Source organism: Pelophylax lessonae (assembly GCF_965119305.1).
Source record: "Pelophylax lessonae genome assembly, chromosome: 8".
NCBI classification, from domain to species: domain Eukaryota; kingdom Metazoa; phylum Chordata; class Amphibia; order Anura; family Ranidae; genus Pelophylax; species Pelophylax lessonae.
The window spans coordinates 84,087,084-84,104,720 of NC_138775.1; the positions used below are offsets into that span (position 1 = coordinate 84,087,084).

The window sequence follows — 17,637 nt, forward strand, 5'->3', positions numbered from 1 at the left end:
GTTTGTACCCCTAAAAGGCTAGGAGTAGGGGGAGTATGGAACAGGCAGCACCCTCAAACCTTCAGAAGTATGAGATGAACCCCAACAACTTGGAAAGGTGGATCTCTCTCACACGTACCAACACAGACTATCCCCCAATTTAACTGATCCCCAAAGGTTTTTGATTAAATAGCGGAATAGAAAATATGATCCCAAAAAAGTGTATGTATATCACACGTACACAACCACACTAGGCCCCAATTACTATTGTTTGTACCCCTAAAAGGCTAGGAGTAGGGGGAGTATGGAACAGGCAGCACCCTCAAACCTTCAGAAGTATGAGATGAACCCCAACAACTTGGAAAGGTGGATCTCTCTCACACGTACCAACACAGACTATCCCCCAATTTAACTGATCCCCAAAGGTTTTTGATTAAATAGCGGAATAGAAAATATGATCCCAAAAAAGTGTATGTATATCACACGTACACAACCACACTAGGCCCCAATTACTATTGTTTGTACCCCTAAAAGGCTAGGAGTAGGGGGAGTATGGAACAGGCAGCACCCTCAAACCTTCAGAAGTATGAGATGAACCCCAACAACTTGGAAAGGTGGATCTCTCTCACACGTACCAACACAGACTATCCCCCAATTTAACTGATCCCCAAAGGTTTTTGATTAAATAGCGGAATAGAAAATATGATCCCAAAAAAGTGTATGTATATCACACGTACACAACCACACTAGGCCCCAATTACTATTGTTTGTACCCCTAAAAGGCTAGGAGTAGGGGGAGTATGGAACAGGCAGCACCCTCAAACCTTCAGAAGTATGAGATGAACCCCAACAACTTGGAAAGGTGGATCTCTCTCACACGTACCAACACAGACTATCCCCCAATTTAACTGATCCCCAAAGGTTTTTGATTAAATAGCAGAATAGAAAATATGATCCCAAAAAAGTGTATGTATATCACACGTACACAACCACACTAGGCCCCAATTACTATTGTTTGTACCCCTAAAAGGCTAGGAGTAGGGGGAGTATGGAACAGGCAGCACCCTCAAACCTTCAGAAGTATGAGATGAACCCCAACAACTTGGAAAGGTGGATCTCTCTCACACGTACCAACACAGACTATCCCCCAATTTAACTGATCCCCAAAGGTTTTTGATTAAATAGCGGAATAGAAAATATGATCCCAAAAAAGTGTATGTATATCACACGTACACAACCACACTAGGCCCCAATTACTATTGTTTGTACCCCTAAAAGGCTAGGAGTAGGGGGAGTATGGAACAGGCAGCACCCTCAAACCTTCAGAAGTATGAGATGAACCCCAACAACTTGGAAAGGTGGATCTCTCTCACACGTACCAACACAGACTATCCCCCAATTTAACTGATCCCCAAAGGTTTTTGATTAAATAGCGGAATAGAAAATATGATCCCAAAAAAGTGTATGTATATCACACGTACACAACCACACTAGGCCCCAATTACTATTGTTTGTACCCCTAAAAGGCTAGGAGTAGGGGGAGTATGGAACAGGCAGCACCCTCAAACCTTCAGAAGTATGAGATGAACCCCAACAACTTGGAAAGGTGGATCTCTCTCACACGTACCAACACAGACTATCCCCCAATTTAACTGATCCCCAAAGGTTTTTGATTAAATAGCGGAATAGAAAATATGATCCCAAAAAAGTGTATGTATATCACACGTACACAACCACACTAGGCCCCAATTACTATTGTTTGTACCCCTAAAAGGCTAGGAGTAGGGGGAGTATGGAACAGGCAGCACCCTCAAACCTTCAGAAGTATGAGATGAACCCCAACAACTTGGAAAGGTGGATCTCTCTCACACGTACCAACACAGACTATCCCCCAATTTAACTGATCCCCAAAGGTTTTTGATTAAATAGCGGAATAGAAAATATGATCCCAAAAAAGTGTATGTATATCACACGTACACAACCACACTAGGCCCCAATTACTATTGTTTGTACCCCTAAAAGGCTAGATGAGGAGTAGGGGGGGTATGGAACAGGCAGCACCCTCAAATCTTCAGAAGTATGAGATGAACCCCAAAAACTTGGAAAGGTGGATCTCTCTCACACGTACCAACACAGACTATCCCCCAATTTAACTGATCCCCAAAGGTTTTTGATTAAATAGCGGAATAGAAAATATGATCCAAAAAAAGTGTATGTATATCACACGTACACAACCACACTAGGCCCCAATTACTATTGTTTGTACCCCCAAAAGGCTAGGAGTAGGGGGGAGTATGGAACAGGCAGCACCCTCAAACCTTCAGAAGTATGAGATGAACCCCAACAACTTGGAAAGGTGGATCTCTCTCACACGTACCAACACAGACTATCCCCCAATTTAACTGATCCCCAAAGGTTTTTGATTAAATAGCGGAATAGAAAATATGATCCCAAAAAAGTGTATGTATATCACACGTACACAACCACACTAGGCCCCAATTACTATTGTTTGTACCCCTAAAAGGCTAGATGAGGAGTAGGGGGAGTATGGAACAGGCAGCACCCTCAAACCTTCAGAAGTATGAGATTGTGTTCACTGTACCCCACAAAGATTGAGTTCACTGCACCCCACAATGATTGTGTTCACTGCACCCCACAAAGATTGTGTTCACTGCACCTCACAAAGATTGTGTTCACTGTACCCCCCAAAGATTGTGTTCACTGCACCCCACAAAGATTCTGTTCACTGTACCCCACAAAGATTGTGTTCACTGCACCCCAAAAAGGATGTTGTTCACTGCACCCCAAAAAGGATGTTGTTCACTCCACCCCAAAAAGATTGTGTTCACTGCACCCCACAAAGATTGTGTTCACTGCACCCCACAAAGATTGTGTTCACTGCACCCCAAAAATGATTTTGTTCACTGCACCCCAAAAAGGATTTTGTTCACTGCACCCCAAAAAGGATGTTGTTCACTCCACCCCAAAAAGGATGTTGTTCACTCCACCCCAAAAAGATTGTGTTCACTGCACCCCACAAAGGATTTTGTTCACTGCACCCCAAAAAGATTGTGTTCACTGCACCCCAAAAAGATTGTGTTCACTGCACCCCAAAAAGGATGTTGTTCACTGCACCCCAAAAAGGATTTTGTTCACTGCACCCCAAAAAGATTGTGTTCACTGCACCCCACAAAGGATTTTGTTCACTGCACCCCACAAAGATTGTGTTCACTGCACACCAAAAAGGATTGTGTTCACTGCACCCCAAAAAGATTGTGTTCACTGCAGCCCAAAAAGATTGTGTTCACTGCAGCCCAAAAAGATTGTGTTCACTGCAGCCCAAAAAGATTGTGTTCACTGCAGCCCAAAAAGATTGTGTTCACTGCAGCCCAAAAAGATTGTGTTCACTGCAGCCCAAAAAGATTGTGTTCACTGCAGCTCACACACAGAAAAATGGATGTGGATCACTGACACCTGCCTATCTTCAATCCCACACCACACAGCAATATCGATTGTAGTTTGTAGAACACAGTTTCCCTAAAATTCAGCAGACTCTGTCCCTAACAGGATTGAGAAGAGATCGTAGATCAGGATTGAGTGCAGACCCCACCCCCCACACAGCAATATCGATTGTAGTTTGTAGAAGACACTGACCCTATAATTCAGCAGACTCTATCCCTAAAATGCCTACAACTCGCCCTGCCTAAACACTCCGACCTGTCCCTCAATTCTATCCGGACACAAATGGTTTTTTCCTGCCTATCTTTCCCTAATCAGCAGCCAGCACGTTGATGTGTGCTCTGTCCCTGAATCTAAGCAGCATAATGACGCCGCTGCGGCTGCCTCGAACTTATAAAGACTTGGTCACATGCTTCAGACGGCCAATCACAGCTACTGAGACATTTGCAGGCATGGCTGGGATGGCTTAAGGCACACCAGTTAAACGATTGTTGATTGGCTGTTGAAAGCCCGCCATGAAAAGAGCGCCAAAGCATGCAAAACCCGGAAATAAAACGACCGAACACGGATTTTTACCCGAACATACAGTAAAGTGTCCGTGTCCGTGTTCGGGTACAAAAAATCCAATTATTCGGTACGAACACGAATAATACAGTCCGTGTTCGCTCAACACTACTGGTGACAATAAGGTGTTATTCAAGCTACTTGATATAGACCACATCACTCCTAAGAGCAGTGCTATACCTACCCCCAAGCCATTTTCTCAGACTGGGATGTTGATCTCACATCAAGGCTGGCTCTTGTCCTGTCAGTTCGCCAAAATCAGACCAGAAATGTCAGAGCTGGAGACTAAATATGATCCTCTAATTTGTTATTAGTTAACGGATAAAGAATTAATGGATCGCATTTGTTCTCCAGTTCTGACAATTGTAAGCTTCTTGCATTAAAGCGGTATTAAACCCAAAAGCAAACATTATTAGTTCATCAATTCTTGAATGTGATGACTGTATTTATAGTCTTTTTCCATTTTCAACTGATGATCCAGGCAGCAAGTCTGTTTTTCAAAAGAACAAGCTCTCCAGCAGAATGTAGCAGTTACAGAGATGAGACAAACCCTTTACCACTAGTAGGGGTGCTTACAAAAATCAGCTTTCATTTATGTAAACCCTTTATCTCAAAAAAGAAAAAAAACGGAGGTAGCTCCTTAGAAGGTATTAGCTGGAGTTTGGCTTCTGTTTTTTTAGTGTATTTAAATCTGCTAGTACATCTAACACTCCCCTGAAACCAGATTATCAATGCTGCTGTGCAAAGGTGTCCCCTGTGCTTCCTCGTCCAGAGTGGGGGCACTTTAATACAGGTGGTGTGTTAATGGACACATCACCAGGTGAAAACAGGAGGGAAAAAAAAATCTAAGGGTCCCTTCACAGGGCGATCCGATCCACCTGTCAGTTTTTCAGGCGAACCTGATCGGATGCTCCATGCATCCCTATGGGGCAGCGGATGTCAGCAGAGACATGTCCGCTGACACCCGCTGCTCTCCAATCCAATCCTGTCCGTGTAATCCAGACGGATGGAGACCTTATTTTCCATCCGTTTGGCGGATCGGATGAGAACGGACAGGCGGTCCGTTCTCATCCGATCTCCCCATAGGGGACAGTGGGGATCTGACAGCTCCATCTGGGCACACAGAGCGGACACAGAGCTGTCATCCGCCTGCTCAGAAGGGATCGGTGGATCGATCCCCCGCTGAGCAGAACGGACCTTGTCGGACAGTGCACCGTGTGAAAAGACCCTAAGAAAAGAAAACCGATGCAGCCACTACATCATATGATTGGTAAGCTGCAATACTTGGTTTTGGGTTCAATACAGCTTTCATTTTGTAATAGGTCTACATTTTAGTCAGTTGCCAAATGGTTTCCGTGAAGAATGCAGGTGTTGAGCTTTTGTATGTTGTGCTGCGCCACAAAATGCACAAAATGCACATTTGCAAGCTGCTTTTAGGGTGTCAAACAATTTTTCGCGTGTTTTGGGAACATGTGCGTAGTTCTGGCGGTTACTGCTCGTTTTTTATCCCTCTTTGTAAGTGCATTACCATTTTTTTTATTAAACTTGTTTGGAAGTTACTGCACCATAAGTGTTCCTTCTTTGTCATTGCGTCACTTCCGGTCTCGGACTTTGCAGCCGTGGAACGCAGAAGCCTCCCGGCGTTGCTTTACACTGATCCGAGGCAGCTTCACCGTGAGTCGATATTACCTGTATTGGCACACTGTTATATACTACTTTATGGGACTCCCCTCTCCTTTCTTTTTGTGAGATCACCAGCTGGTGCCTTGCTGGATCAAGAGAGGAACCCCAGGATCTACCTTTGTGGGACCACTCTATTGGAACAGGTCGTATATATTACACCTAGTGGTCACTGAGGGTAAAACAGCACTATCACCTCTGAGGAATATATCACTCCAGGATTTAATTTGTTTATATATTTTCACCACTTCACCACCAGGGATTTGTATTCATATGTCTAAATCAGCATTGCACTGTATCACTTTATTGGAATAAACCCACTATAACACTTGTTCACTTGTGGCACAACTATTATTTGCAGATAAAATTCACCATACATTGACAGATTACATCGGTTGCTTACCGACACGGATTTGTGTGGTTTTTAACCCTTTGAAAATTTAATTAGTATTTATATTTAAGATTAATTGGTGTCACCCCCTTTTAAAAGGGCTTTGCTGCACATTATTGCACTTTAATCAGCACCTTACTAATCTATTTGGACTTGTCCTTTTTTCTGCACCGTAATCAACTTATTTTGGATTATTATAATAATTTTTATTGCACCGGATAAATCTATGGATTTTGTCACCTATATTATTGCATTCTATTTTGTTCACATATAGCACGATATATTTGAGATATTTTCATTTGAATTAGCGCCAATTTGTTGGGTAAATGTAAGCGTCCTAATGTTACATTGCTCTCACTGCTTTCACATGGCGAGAACATTCAACATCGAAGTTTCAAAAGGTTTATACTGCTTGGTCGGTGCTGTTAAGAAAAATCTATTTGCATCTGCAAGAACAAATTCTAAATCAATCTTCAAATGAAAAATCTGTGTGACCATATCCTTAAGCAAGCGATAGATGTTGCAATTTTCTTCTGCAGGAAAGAAAATTGCTTGATTTTCCAATCAATACAGTGTTGATGGGGGAATGTCTCCCAGAGCACTATTCTGTTCTGCCGGCAGGGAGCCTTCCATGCAGGAAAAAAGCAATAATTTCAGCTAGCAGCTATAGCAGCCGCCAGCAGTACTCGTATGCAAAGAATCTGACAGGCTGGTTGCACTGAAATTCATCAATGGATTAACTCAGTATAACCAGCCTTCCCATAGATTGATTGAATCTCAGCTGGTCCCTGCTGAACTGACCAAAATTCAATCAATCTATGACAGGCTTTAGTTTCATGCTCTTCTTCAAACTGTACATAAGTGATATTTACAACAGCATAACTTAAACCTGCAAAATATAAAATAAATAGCATTTACAACTAATGTTTTAAACACTGGCACACAATTAGCGTTACATTTTTCCTAAACATCAGGACAGTGTGTGAGCCAATGGGGATATATATTGGACAAAACAGAACTGTCACTAACAGGAGAGGAGACCACAGAGATTACCTCAGCAATAGACTGCTGCTGCTTTATGTTCTAAAGTCAAGTGTTTCTCAACTCCGGTCCTCAAGGCATACTAACAGGCCAGATTTTAAGTATTGCCTTGGGGAGATGCAGACTAGAATACTGCAATCACTGAGAAGCAAATTATATCATCTGTGATGTATTTCAGTTTTCTTGCAAACCTGGCCTGTTAGTGTGCCCTGAGGACTGGAGTTTAGACACACCATTCTAAACAGTAGGCTGGGGAGGTGACAAACTAAGGAGCACTTCAGAGGTCTTTTTTTTTTTTCTGGCCACCCCTTAGAACAATGGGAATAGGACTAAGTAAGAAACCACAAGATTATCTCTACTTACTGGGGTCTTCACTTTTGCTGCTCTTAGATGAGACTCCTGGTAATTGTTAGTTGTCGTAGTAATGACTGCTGTTCCTGATACTTGATGCACATGAACTGTGTTTAGACCTAATAAATAGAAAACCTTCAAAATTATAATGCTCATACTGTATTGTATAATACAGCCTCAATTGTAAACTGGATGAAAGGTCCACGTTTTGTGATATGTACTTTTTACCGGTTTAAAACCTTTAATACATTGCAGTACCCATACTCCTTATTACATATAACATGTACCTGTTGTCATATTTGCTTGGCAGCTTGAAATAAAAACTTCTGTCAATGACCATCATATTCAAGTTTGATAGGCAAGAATTTTACCCATACATGTTTGTCAACTACACTGGAACATTTCCCTTCCAAATCAGGAACCAAGCCACCTCCAAACTGTAGACCTGATACGCAAATAAAATGTCTACAAATTCTCAGTCTACCAAAACCAACTTTTCCTTTCAGGTAAGCTCCTTGCAATAAATCATCTAGAATAAAAGGCATAAACCAGCAGCTAAAAACCATAATTAAATAAGCAGTATAAAATAAATGTATTTTTGTCTTACCGTAAAATCCTTTTCTCTGATGTTCATTGACAGACACAGCTCCAGAATCTTCTTAACCATTGGGTTATGCTGCCCCATAAAGGAGGACACTAGGCAGGAAAAAGCTTTACCATGCCTATGGGGCAGTCCCAGGGGGTATACTCCCACTTCCTGCTATAGGCATTCAGTTTTGTTAAAAGCAGTGTAAGAAAAGTAACCCAACTCAATAGAGGAGTGGGTGCTGTGTCCGTCAATGAACATCAGAGAATAGGATTTTACAGTAAGACAAAAATGCAATTTTCTCTTTCTTCATTGACAGACACAGTTCCAGAATCTTCTTGACCACTGGGACGTCCCAAAGCAGTGTCAAACATGAGGGGTGGGAAAAAACACAGCAAAATAAATTCACAAAGGCTATACCTAGCCAACCAGGTAACATTGAGCTCAACCAGGAACAACTAGACCTTACTTGAAAACAATACACCCTCAAAGAGGACCAAGTCCTCAAACAGCAGCCTGCAAAACCTTGCGGCCAAAAGCAGCATCCACAGATGCCAACACATCTACTTTGTAAAATTTTGTGAGTGTGCCTAGACTACCAAGTGGCTTCCTTGCAAATCTGCATCCCCAACACCTGATGGTGAAGGCACAGGAGGCACTATGCGCCCATGTAGAATGCGCCTTAACAGGGAAAGGTGGAACCTGATCCTTGATTGAATAGACCTGCACTACCATCTGTCTGATTCATCTAGAAATAGTCGCGGCAGAATCGGCAAACTCATTGCGAGGTCTATCCGTAAGGACAAAAAGCGAGTCTGATTTCCTAAACAACTCGGTGGCCGCCAAGTACACTCTGATTGCCCGAACCACATCCAGATCCAGAGAATGCAAGGCAATCTGCTTATGACACAAGGAAGGCAACACAATGTCTTCATTCAGATGGAAACCAGAGAAAATCTTAGAAAGGAACGACTGACAAGGGTGAAGCACCACTTTATCTCTGTTAACCACCAAATAAGGTAGACAAGACAAAGCTGCCAGCTTGGACACCCTGCATGCGGAAGTAATTGCCACCAAGAAGGCAACCTTTTGGGACAATGTAAGCAGAGGAATCTCGCAAATATTTTCAAAAGGCGGTTTCTGAAGGACAGACAGTACAAAATGTAGGTCCCACGGAGGCAACACAGATAGAGCCAAGTGGCGAACGCGTTTAACAAAGGTGCGAACCAAGGAATGAGTAGCCAAAGGACGTTAAAAGAAAAAAATCGCCAAGGCCGAAACCAGGCCCTTGATGGTACCCAAGGCCAGGCGCTGTTCCACACCTCTTTGGAGGAACGCCAAAATTCGAGCCACCGAAAAGACATCCCCAGAAACTCACACCACGCAATATACGACTTACAGATGCAAGAAGTCTCAGCAGAAGTTTGAGAGGGGGATAGGCGTATATCAGACAGTACTGCTCGCAAGGAGCCACCAGTGCATCGGCTAGCGGATCCCGACACCTTGCCACAAATCTCTGCACCTTCCTTTTGAGACGAGAGGCCAACAGGTTCACTTCGAGAGTTCCCCACCGGAGACACAGCTGATGAAACCTTTGGATGAAGTGATCATTCTCCTTGGCCCAAGGCCTGCCGACTGAGCCTGGAATCCGTGGTGATCACCGTCCAGTATAGGGGAAGAAAGGATTTTTCCCTGTCGAAGAGCCAGAGAGCGAAGCCCCCAAATCAGGGACCATCTCATACCCCGGCTCAAAAGGATCAGATTGTCTAGAGACTGTGGATTCTTGTCCCACTTGGAAACAATCTCTCTGCTGACGTCTCGTGTGGAACTGTGCAAACTGGACCACCTTTCAAAGCAAACTCACCCATTCATCCATGTCTCCATGCTTTATTAAATTGAAAAGTCATTCTAAAAACACCCCCCTAGTATAGCCGCAGCCATCTTGGGCAGATGATTCCTGTACCATTTACTTCCTAGAATCAATCTGCCCTTAGCTCAGGCATGCACAGGCAGGAGGGTTTGCTTAGCTGAGAAAGCCCCTCCTCCACTCCAGTATAAAAAGAGACTCGTGGAATGTAGGACATAATTTTGGCCTAGGCCAGAAACCAGGAAACAACTGAGGAAATGTAGAGAAGACAACTGAGAAAAAAAAATTAAATCAAGTAAATATTGCATACCTTCTGTATTATTGCATATCTATTTACTATGCTAGCAGCACAAGGATTAAACTAGTTAATGTTGATTGAGAAAGTTTAGTTCCACTTGATCAAATGGGGTGCTGAAGCAATATTAGGACTTCCAAATCTTACCACCCAGAGGTCTAATAATAACTGAAATAAACTGTACCAAAAAGCGTATAATTTAACCCACCATTACTCACAAGATAAAAATTTGAACTTTAGTCCAGTGTGAGATGTTTGTATATTTAGAAAATAAACTTCAGTAGCCTAAAATGACTTAACAGGCAGAACAAAATCAGCATGCAATCTCTCATAGAAGTATTCCCACATACCATGGAGTTTCCTTTGACCATTGGCATCTTCCTTCTCAAAATAGGACATGGGTTTGTCAGCATCAAAACTGGCTAACTGAATCTTGGAAGAGTCCCAGTCAACGGCCAAGGAGCTGAAATTATCAAACTTAGTTCCATGACTGTCATAAGCTGACAATTGTACCAACTGGTTTTGGTAGTTGGAAACTGGAATCTAAAAACAAGACAATGTGTTATACTTGAGTCACCTGTTAAATATCATTACATTGATTTATGATCTATACTATCGCAACAAGAGGATAGAGTAGATTATGATAAGCTTTGCATTAAGACATGCACTGCACAAGATTATGAGGTATAATAGCTGAGCAAAACAAAGTATTACCAAAAGTTTAAAAAATAAATATGCTAAGGTCTTGAGATGAGATACAAATTCACACTGATATTTTTTTTAATCCCCCAAACAAAACTGACAGGGTAAAAGGAATGTGTGCATGTGTGTCTTCAGACCTACAGCATCTATTTAAGGGACATTTAATGTTTTGGTCTATCTACAGAAATGTACATGTAAACTGAATATCTTTAGGCCCCATGCACACGGGGCGTTAGAAAAAACGTGCGTCAAAGCTAGTTCTGATGCTGGAAAAAGCAGCTGGAAAATGTGCTTTCAGTAGCTTTTTCCATTTGCGTTATTGCACGTTTTGCCATGTCACTTTTAGCAGCATTTTTTTCGGCCTCCATTCAAAATCAATGGTTCCCTATGGGAGCCTATTGATTTGAATGGAAGTCGACTTGCGTTGTGAGAATCTTGAGGGGGGAACTCCACGCCAAAATGGGAAAAAATGGCCTGGGGGTCCCCCCAGGTTCCAAACCAGGCCCTTCGGGTCTGGTATGGAATTTGAGGGTAGCCCCACGCCAAAAGAATGGCGTGGGGGTCCCCCCCAAAATCCATACCAGACCCTTATCCGAGCATGCAGTCCGGCAGGCCAGGAAAGGGGAGGGGACGAGCGAGCGGCCCCACCCCCCCTGGACCACACCAGGCCACATGCCCTCAACATGGGGGGGGGTGTGGGTGCTTTGGGGCATAGGGAACCATTGATTTTGAATGGTAGAAAAAAAAATGTATAACAGGGCTTAACGCATGTTAAGCAACGTTATAGCAACGTTATTCAGACTTTAGCAGCGTCAGACGTTTTTACAGCTGTAACGCTGGTCCTCAGAACGCGCAGGCCGTGGGTTCTTGTTGCAGCTTAAAAACGCCTAGGCCACTTACATCTCAAAAACGTATGTGTGTGCATGAGGCCATAGAACATGGAGGTGCGTTTTTAGGCTGCAAAAAGAAAACGCCTAACGCTACTTACAGCGGCGTTAAAAACGCCCCGTGTGCATGGGGCCTTAAAGTAAACCTGTGTTAAGACTGCATATATTAAAGTGATTGTAAAGGTTTTTTTTTTTTTTTTTTTTAAACATGCTATTCTTATCCGCTCTGTTGAATGATTTTGCAGAGATCAGCTCCAAACCACCTCTTCTGTGGTCCCCCCCCGTCAGCGGTCTTGGATCCTCCTCTTCCTGATTGCCCCCATTGCAAGGAGCCCGATCCCGAGCAAGGTCATGCGTGTCTATAGACACACACAGCGTGCCTTCGCCCAGACCCCAACTAACAGGCTTTGACTAACAGCAGCAAGAGCCAATGACTGCTGTGGAGTCTCCTGTAAGAAGAGAGAGAGGACAACTACTGCTGCAAATGGGTAGAGCTGGATCAAGATTAGGCTTAGCTAAGTGTTTAACCACTTCTGGACCAGAAGATGTCCCCCCTTAATGACCAGGCCACATTTTGCAATTCGGCACTGCGTTACTTTAACGGACAATTGCGCAGTTGTGCGACGCTGTACCCAAAAAAAAAAAAATCGCAATAAACGTATTTTGATTGGTTAGCGTAAAAGTTATCGCGTCTAGTAACTACGGGAAAGATTAATGTCATTTTTGTTTACTAGTAATGGTGGCGATCTGCGATTTTTAGCGGGACTGACATTGCGGCGGACAGATTGGACCCCTGACATTTTTGACACTTTTGGGGGGACCGGTGACATTACTACAGTAATCAGTGCTAAAAATATGCACTGTTACTGTAATAATGACACCGGCAGGGAAGAGGTTAAATGTGTACCTAGGGGCGTGTTTCTAACTGTACGGGGGCAAGGCTTGTGAAAAGATCACAGAGACCTGTGATTCTATATAGAAGGATCACAGGGGCTCTGTGATCATTTCAGAGAGAAGAACTGTCATCTGTGTTTACAACAGCTGACCGTTCTCTCTTAGCAGGGAGCGATCGCGGATGCCAGGCGGTAATCGGAGCCACCTGCCCTGTGCATCGGAGTTCCCGCTGCCGAGTGGGGTACCACATGGTACTGAGGTACCATGTGGTTTGGGGACCGCAAATGTGCAATGTTTGGTGTGCCATTAACAAATAATTGGCACCCGTATGTGTCGGTGCGGCAGAGAAAACGCACACGGAATACGCCTTTGCCACACTATGTTCTTGTGTAAACAAGCCCTTAAACTCAACCTTCGAGTTCTTATTTCTTCTTATTAATTACTTCACACTATACAAAGCTAGAGAGGGCAGTGATGGCTTTATTCAAGTTTTGTTGCAGCTTGTTAAAAATAACTAAAAATATTATTCAAAGTCTGGGAACAGCTGCACTTTTATAGAAAGGTACTTTCAACGTTAAATTAATTATGAAGTCTGATTTCCAGCAAGCAACGCTGTAACTAATTTCATGAATTACCTTTTACATTTAACGCAGTACAGAACGGTACTTACCACTTGTTTGTTCTGCTGCATCAGAGGACAGACAAGATCCTTATGGGAATGTTTATACACAGGAGTAACAGTAAAGCGCGAGAGGAGGGAACAGGCCAGCTTCACTTCAACATTCTCCACCGCTGGAAATGGGTTTGTTTCTGTGGGGTGATTCCCTACAGACAAGGAAATTACCTAGTGAAAAAAAAAAAAAAAAAAAAATCACACCTTTTTTGTAAAAAATGTTTAAACTGGTTATACTGGGGCAGTGATTATAGTTTTCTACATATCGCATACATGAAAAAAACTAGTTTAATTGAACATGTCAGTATGAACAATGCATCACTTGTCAAGTGAACAGTAAATCAGACTGTTCTTTACACATTTCTTTTGCATTTTCTGTCAAAATGTATACAGGCGGTCCCCGGGTTACTAAAATCTGACTTACATAACGACACATACTTACAAATAGAGGGAGACAACAGTGAGAGGGAATCTACCCCTGGGAAGGGAAATTCACTCCTGTAAGAGTTATCATGGGAAAAAGGTGTTTACACTGAAGCTTTATCACCAATCCTTGTTTCCACAACAACCCAAATTTTTCAAAATCCAATTGTCACAGGGACAGAAAGTGCAGGGACATCTTCTGAACAAGGGCACAGACAGCACAACAAATGTTACAGGGGTGGATTTATTCCCTTAAGACGTATGTGCCGCATGGGACGTTAATTGTTTCATTCATAATAGTTAATTAACTGTCTCTTTTTACACATTTTTAGACTTAAATATTTAAAAACATATGATCTCTATTTTATATTTTTATTTGATTTTTCAACCATATTTTCTATTTTTTTTTTTTTTTTTAAGAATTCCTACTGTTATTTGTAATGTATTTGTATATATATCATATGTCTGCGATTCAATGTTATCAGCACAGCAATATATAAAAAACATACAATATGCTATTTTGATGTTTGACCACTAGATGGCATTTTTTTTCAATTATATGTTTGGCCTGATACATTTAATATACTATATTTAGTATACACACAAATGTATATATTCTTTTAGTTATTTTTTTCTAATTATCCTCGGTGCCTAGACCGCACCGGTAATTCTCCTCTTATTCCCTTTCGTCCGTATTGGAGATCATTTATCTGATAAATATTTTGTATATTCTTTTAGCATATCTACTTCCGGGAGCAAGATAATGCTGCGCTTCTACCCATACGTTACGCGACATTCATACTTCTGCCCTCTCATCATTATGATTGGGCGAGGTATAGGTCGCTCTTTTGCTGCTTGGGGGATAAGAGGCGTGCTTGTTGCGTCTGGTTACCACGCCCAGACGTCAACTGATGACGAAACGCGTCGGCGGCACCCCCTTCTGTGCCAGCCTTTGCGCCTCATCTGCAGTGAGGACGCGGGACGCCGCAATCTGATCTACAGTCCTATTTTCTATGCGCTTGTCTTTTCTGGATATTTTGTAAGTAGTATTTTAATAAACTTTGTTGGATGTTTTACGGGATTACGCTATGGTCTCTATTATATTTTCTACACATACACGCATCTGTTTGGCCATTTGAATGTACTGTGAGGACCGGACTTCCTGATGCGCATTGGGTGATTCTGGAGGTTATTCCAACATATATGAGGCCATTTCATTAATTTGATTGGCCATGTTGTTCTGGTAAGCAGCCTCATATAGGGTCAGAGGCATATACCGGGAAATTATAGGCCTGTCAGTCTGACATCAGTAGTATGTAAACTTCTGGAGGGGAGGATAAGGGACTATATCGTAGAGTTTGCTAAAGACAACTTCATCATCAGCAGTAACCAGCATGGGTTTACAAATGGGCGTTCTTGTCAAACCAATCTCTTAACATTCTACGAGGAGGTGAGCTGTGAGCTAGATAGGGGCAGACCAGTGGATGTGGTGTACTTAATTTCGCTAAGGCGTTGGATACAGTTCCCCATAAGCGCTTAATTTATAAAATAAGGTCTGCAGGTATTGACAGCAGGGTTTGCTCTTGGATACGGAACTGGCTAAAAGGGCGTGTACAAAGGGTGGTAATAAACAGCGCATAATCAGACTGGTCTGAGGTAGTAAGCGGGGTCCCCCAAGGCTCAGTCCTGGGACCAACCGTGTTCAAATTATTCATAAACAGCATTGAGGACGGGATCAGTAGTTCGATATCAGTTTTTGCAGATGACACAAAATTGGGCAGGGCAATAACTGCACAGCATAAAGCAGATATCCTACAGGATGACCTGGACAAAATAACGGAGTGGGCAACGACTTGGCAAATGAGGTTTAACGTGGAGAAGTGTAAGGTTTTGCACTTGGGGACTAGAAACATAAAAGCACAATACACATTAGGAGGGGAACCCTTGGGGGAATCAAAAATGGAGAAAGATCTGGGAGTCTTGGTAATGATAGACTAGGCAACAGCATGCAATGTCAAGCGGCAGCTGCCAAGGCCAGCAGAATATTAGCATGCATAAAGAAAGGTATGTATTCCAGAGATAAGTCTATAATCCTTCCACTTTATAAAACTCTGGTCCGACCGCATCTGGAGTATTCTGTCCAGTTCTGGTCGCCAGTCCTCAGGAGGGATGTGTTGGAGCTGGAGAGATTTCAGAGAAGGGCAACTAAACTAATTAGGGGATTGGAGGACCTTAATTATGAAGAGCGTCTGCAATCACTTGATTTATTCTCCCTGGAGAAGAGACGCCTGAGGGGGGACATGATAGCAATTTTTAAATATCTCAATGGGGATCTCAGCTTAGAAAAAAAGCTGTTCAGTCGAAGGGATTGCATGAGGACTCGGGGGCATACAATGCGATTAGAGGAGAAGCGTTTTAACCTCAGGCAACGTGGGGGGGTTCTTTACGGTTAGGGCTACAAGATTGTGGAAATTTCTACCACAAGAGGTGGTTTCTGCGGGTAGTATGGTGGCTTTCAAAAGACTATTAGACGTACATCTCAAGGATCAGAACATTCAGGGGTATGTGAGATGATTGCAGCCACATACACCTACACAGGTTGAACTGGATGGACTGTTGTCTTTATTCAACCTCACCTACTATGTAACTATGCAATATACCTCTGCACTGTGGTGTCCCCCACTCACTTTCCCGTGGCTGTCACAAGAGGAGTTGTTTTCAAACCAGCCCCTTTTTTTGGATGATTTTGCACATATTGTTTATTGGAACTTTTTTTCACTTTTGGATTCTCTTGGACCTTTATCACATACCATTATCTGCTCATTGCTTTTTTATAGACTTTGGTATATGTTATACACTTTGTATATTATATTTTCTGCATTATTTATTGCATTCACATGTGATATGTTTACATGATTTAGCGCTACACTATTTTGTTTTATTTAGGGGTGTTAACAACCCTTCCCTATGCTATCCCAAAAACTTTAAAACATTTTGGCTAGAGTTACACTTAAAAAAAAAAATGTACCTGTTCCAACTTGCACACAAATTCAACTTTACAAACCTACATACCCTATTCTTGTTTGTAACCCGGGGACTGCCTGTATCATTTAAAAACCGGTTTTGTTTTAGAACAATTCAAACAAAAACGAATCCACATGAAATAATATATATGGTGCCACACGTACCTGCTCACCGAGGTCCCTGCACACTGCTCTAGCCCAATGCTGAAAATGATTGCGAGATGAAGGGGGATCAAGATCAAATAAGCCAGTGCCTTCTGTGTCTTCAGTAGATAGGTTCCTAAAAAATTTCAGGGGTTCGAGCACCCATGGTTTAGGACCACCTTCAAATAAAATGTCTTTTGAGGAGCCCAAGGTCACTAGAGCTACTGGCTTAGGATCAACAGTCTACAAAGTGGAAAAAAAAAAAAAAAAAAAAAAGGATTTAACATTTTTACAAGAAACAGATACCACATGTATCATACGCAAAGGATACTTGCTACATTTTTTCAGCCTATTCCATATTTACCTGCAAGTCAATAAATCTGTCATTTAACCCGTTTTGCGGTCATCCACCTAACTATTAAAGCTGAACTACAGGAAGTCAGCCACTTTGTACAACGGATTACTAGGGGTTAAGTCCAGCGAGGTGCATACCACCTCATGGACTTCTCTTTGATTTACCAATATGTATTTTTACGAAGCATTGGGAACATAGCTATACTGCCAGCACTCTAAAGGGAATCTTTTGGTCTCAACTACTGCAGCTGCAGAGTCCACACTGTGCCTACTCCTCCCCCTGCCCAATCACAGAACACTTTGTACTATGTGAACTCCAAATAC

The 17,637-nt window shown here is 42.5% G+C and overlaps 1 protein-coding gene across 1 annotated transcript in view; it reads right to left on the reverse strand.

The window, feature by feature from the left end:
* NUP210 (nucleoporin 210) overlaps window positions 1-17,637 on the reverse strand; it is a gene marked incomplete at its 5' end in the record, with an annotated part of 331,314 nt that overhangs the window by 198,815 nt on the left and 114,862 nt on the right. Inside the window, 4 exons of the mRNA XM_082265210.1 lie at window positions 7,478-7,584; window positions 10,564-10,756; window positions 13,367-13,540; window positions 16,981-17,202. Of these exons, the coding sequence (XP_082121336.1) occupies window positions 7,478-7,584; window positions 10,564-10,756; window positions 13,367-13,540; window positions 16,981-17,202 (696 nt within the window). The remainder of the gene's footprint in view (window positions 1-7,477; window positions 7,585-10,563; window positions 10,757-13,366; window positions 13,541-16,980; window positions 17,203-17,637) is intronic.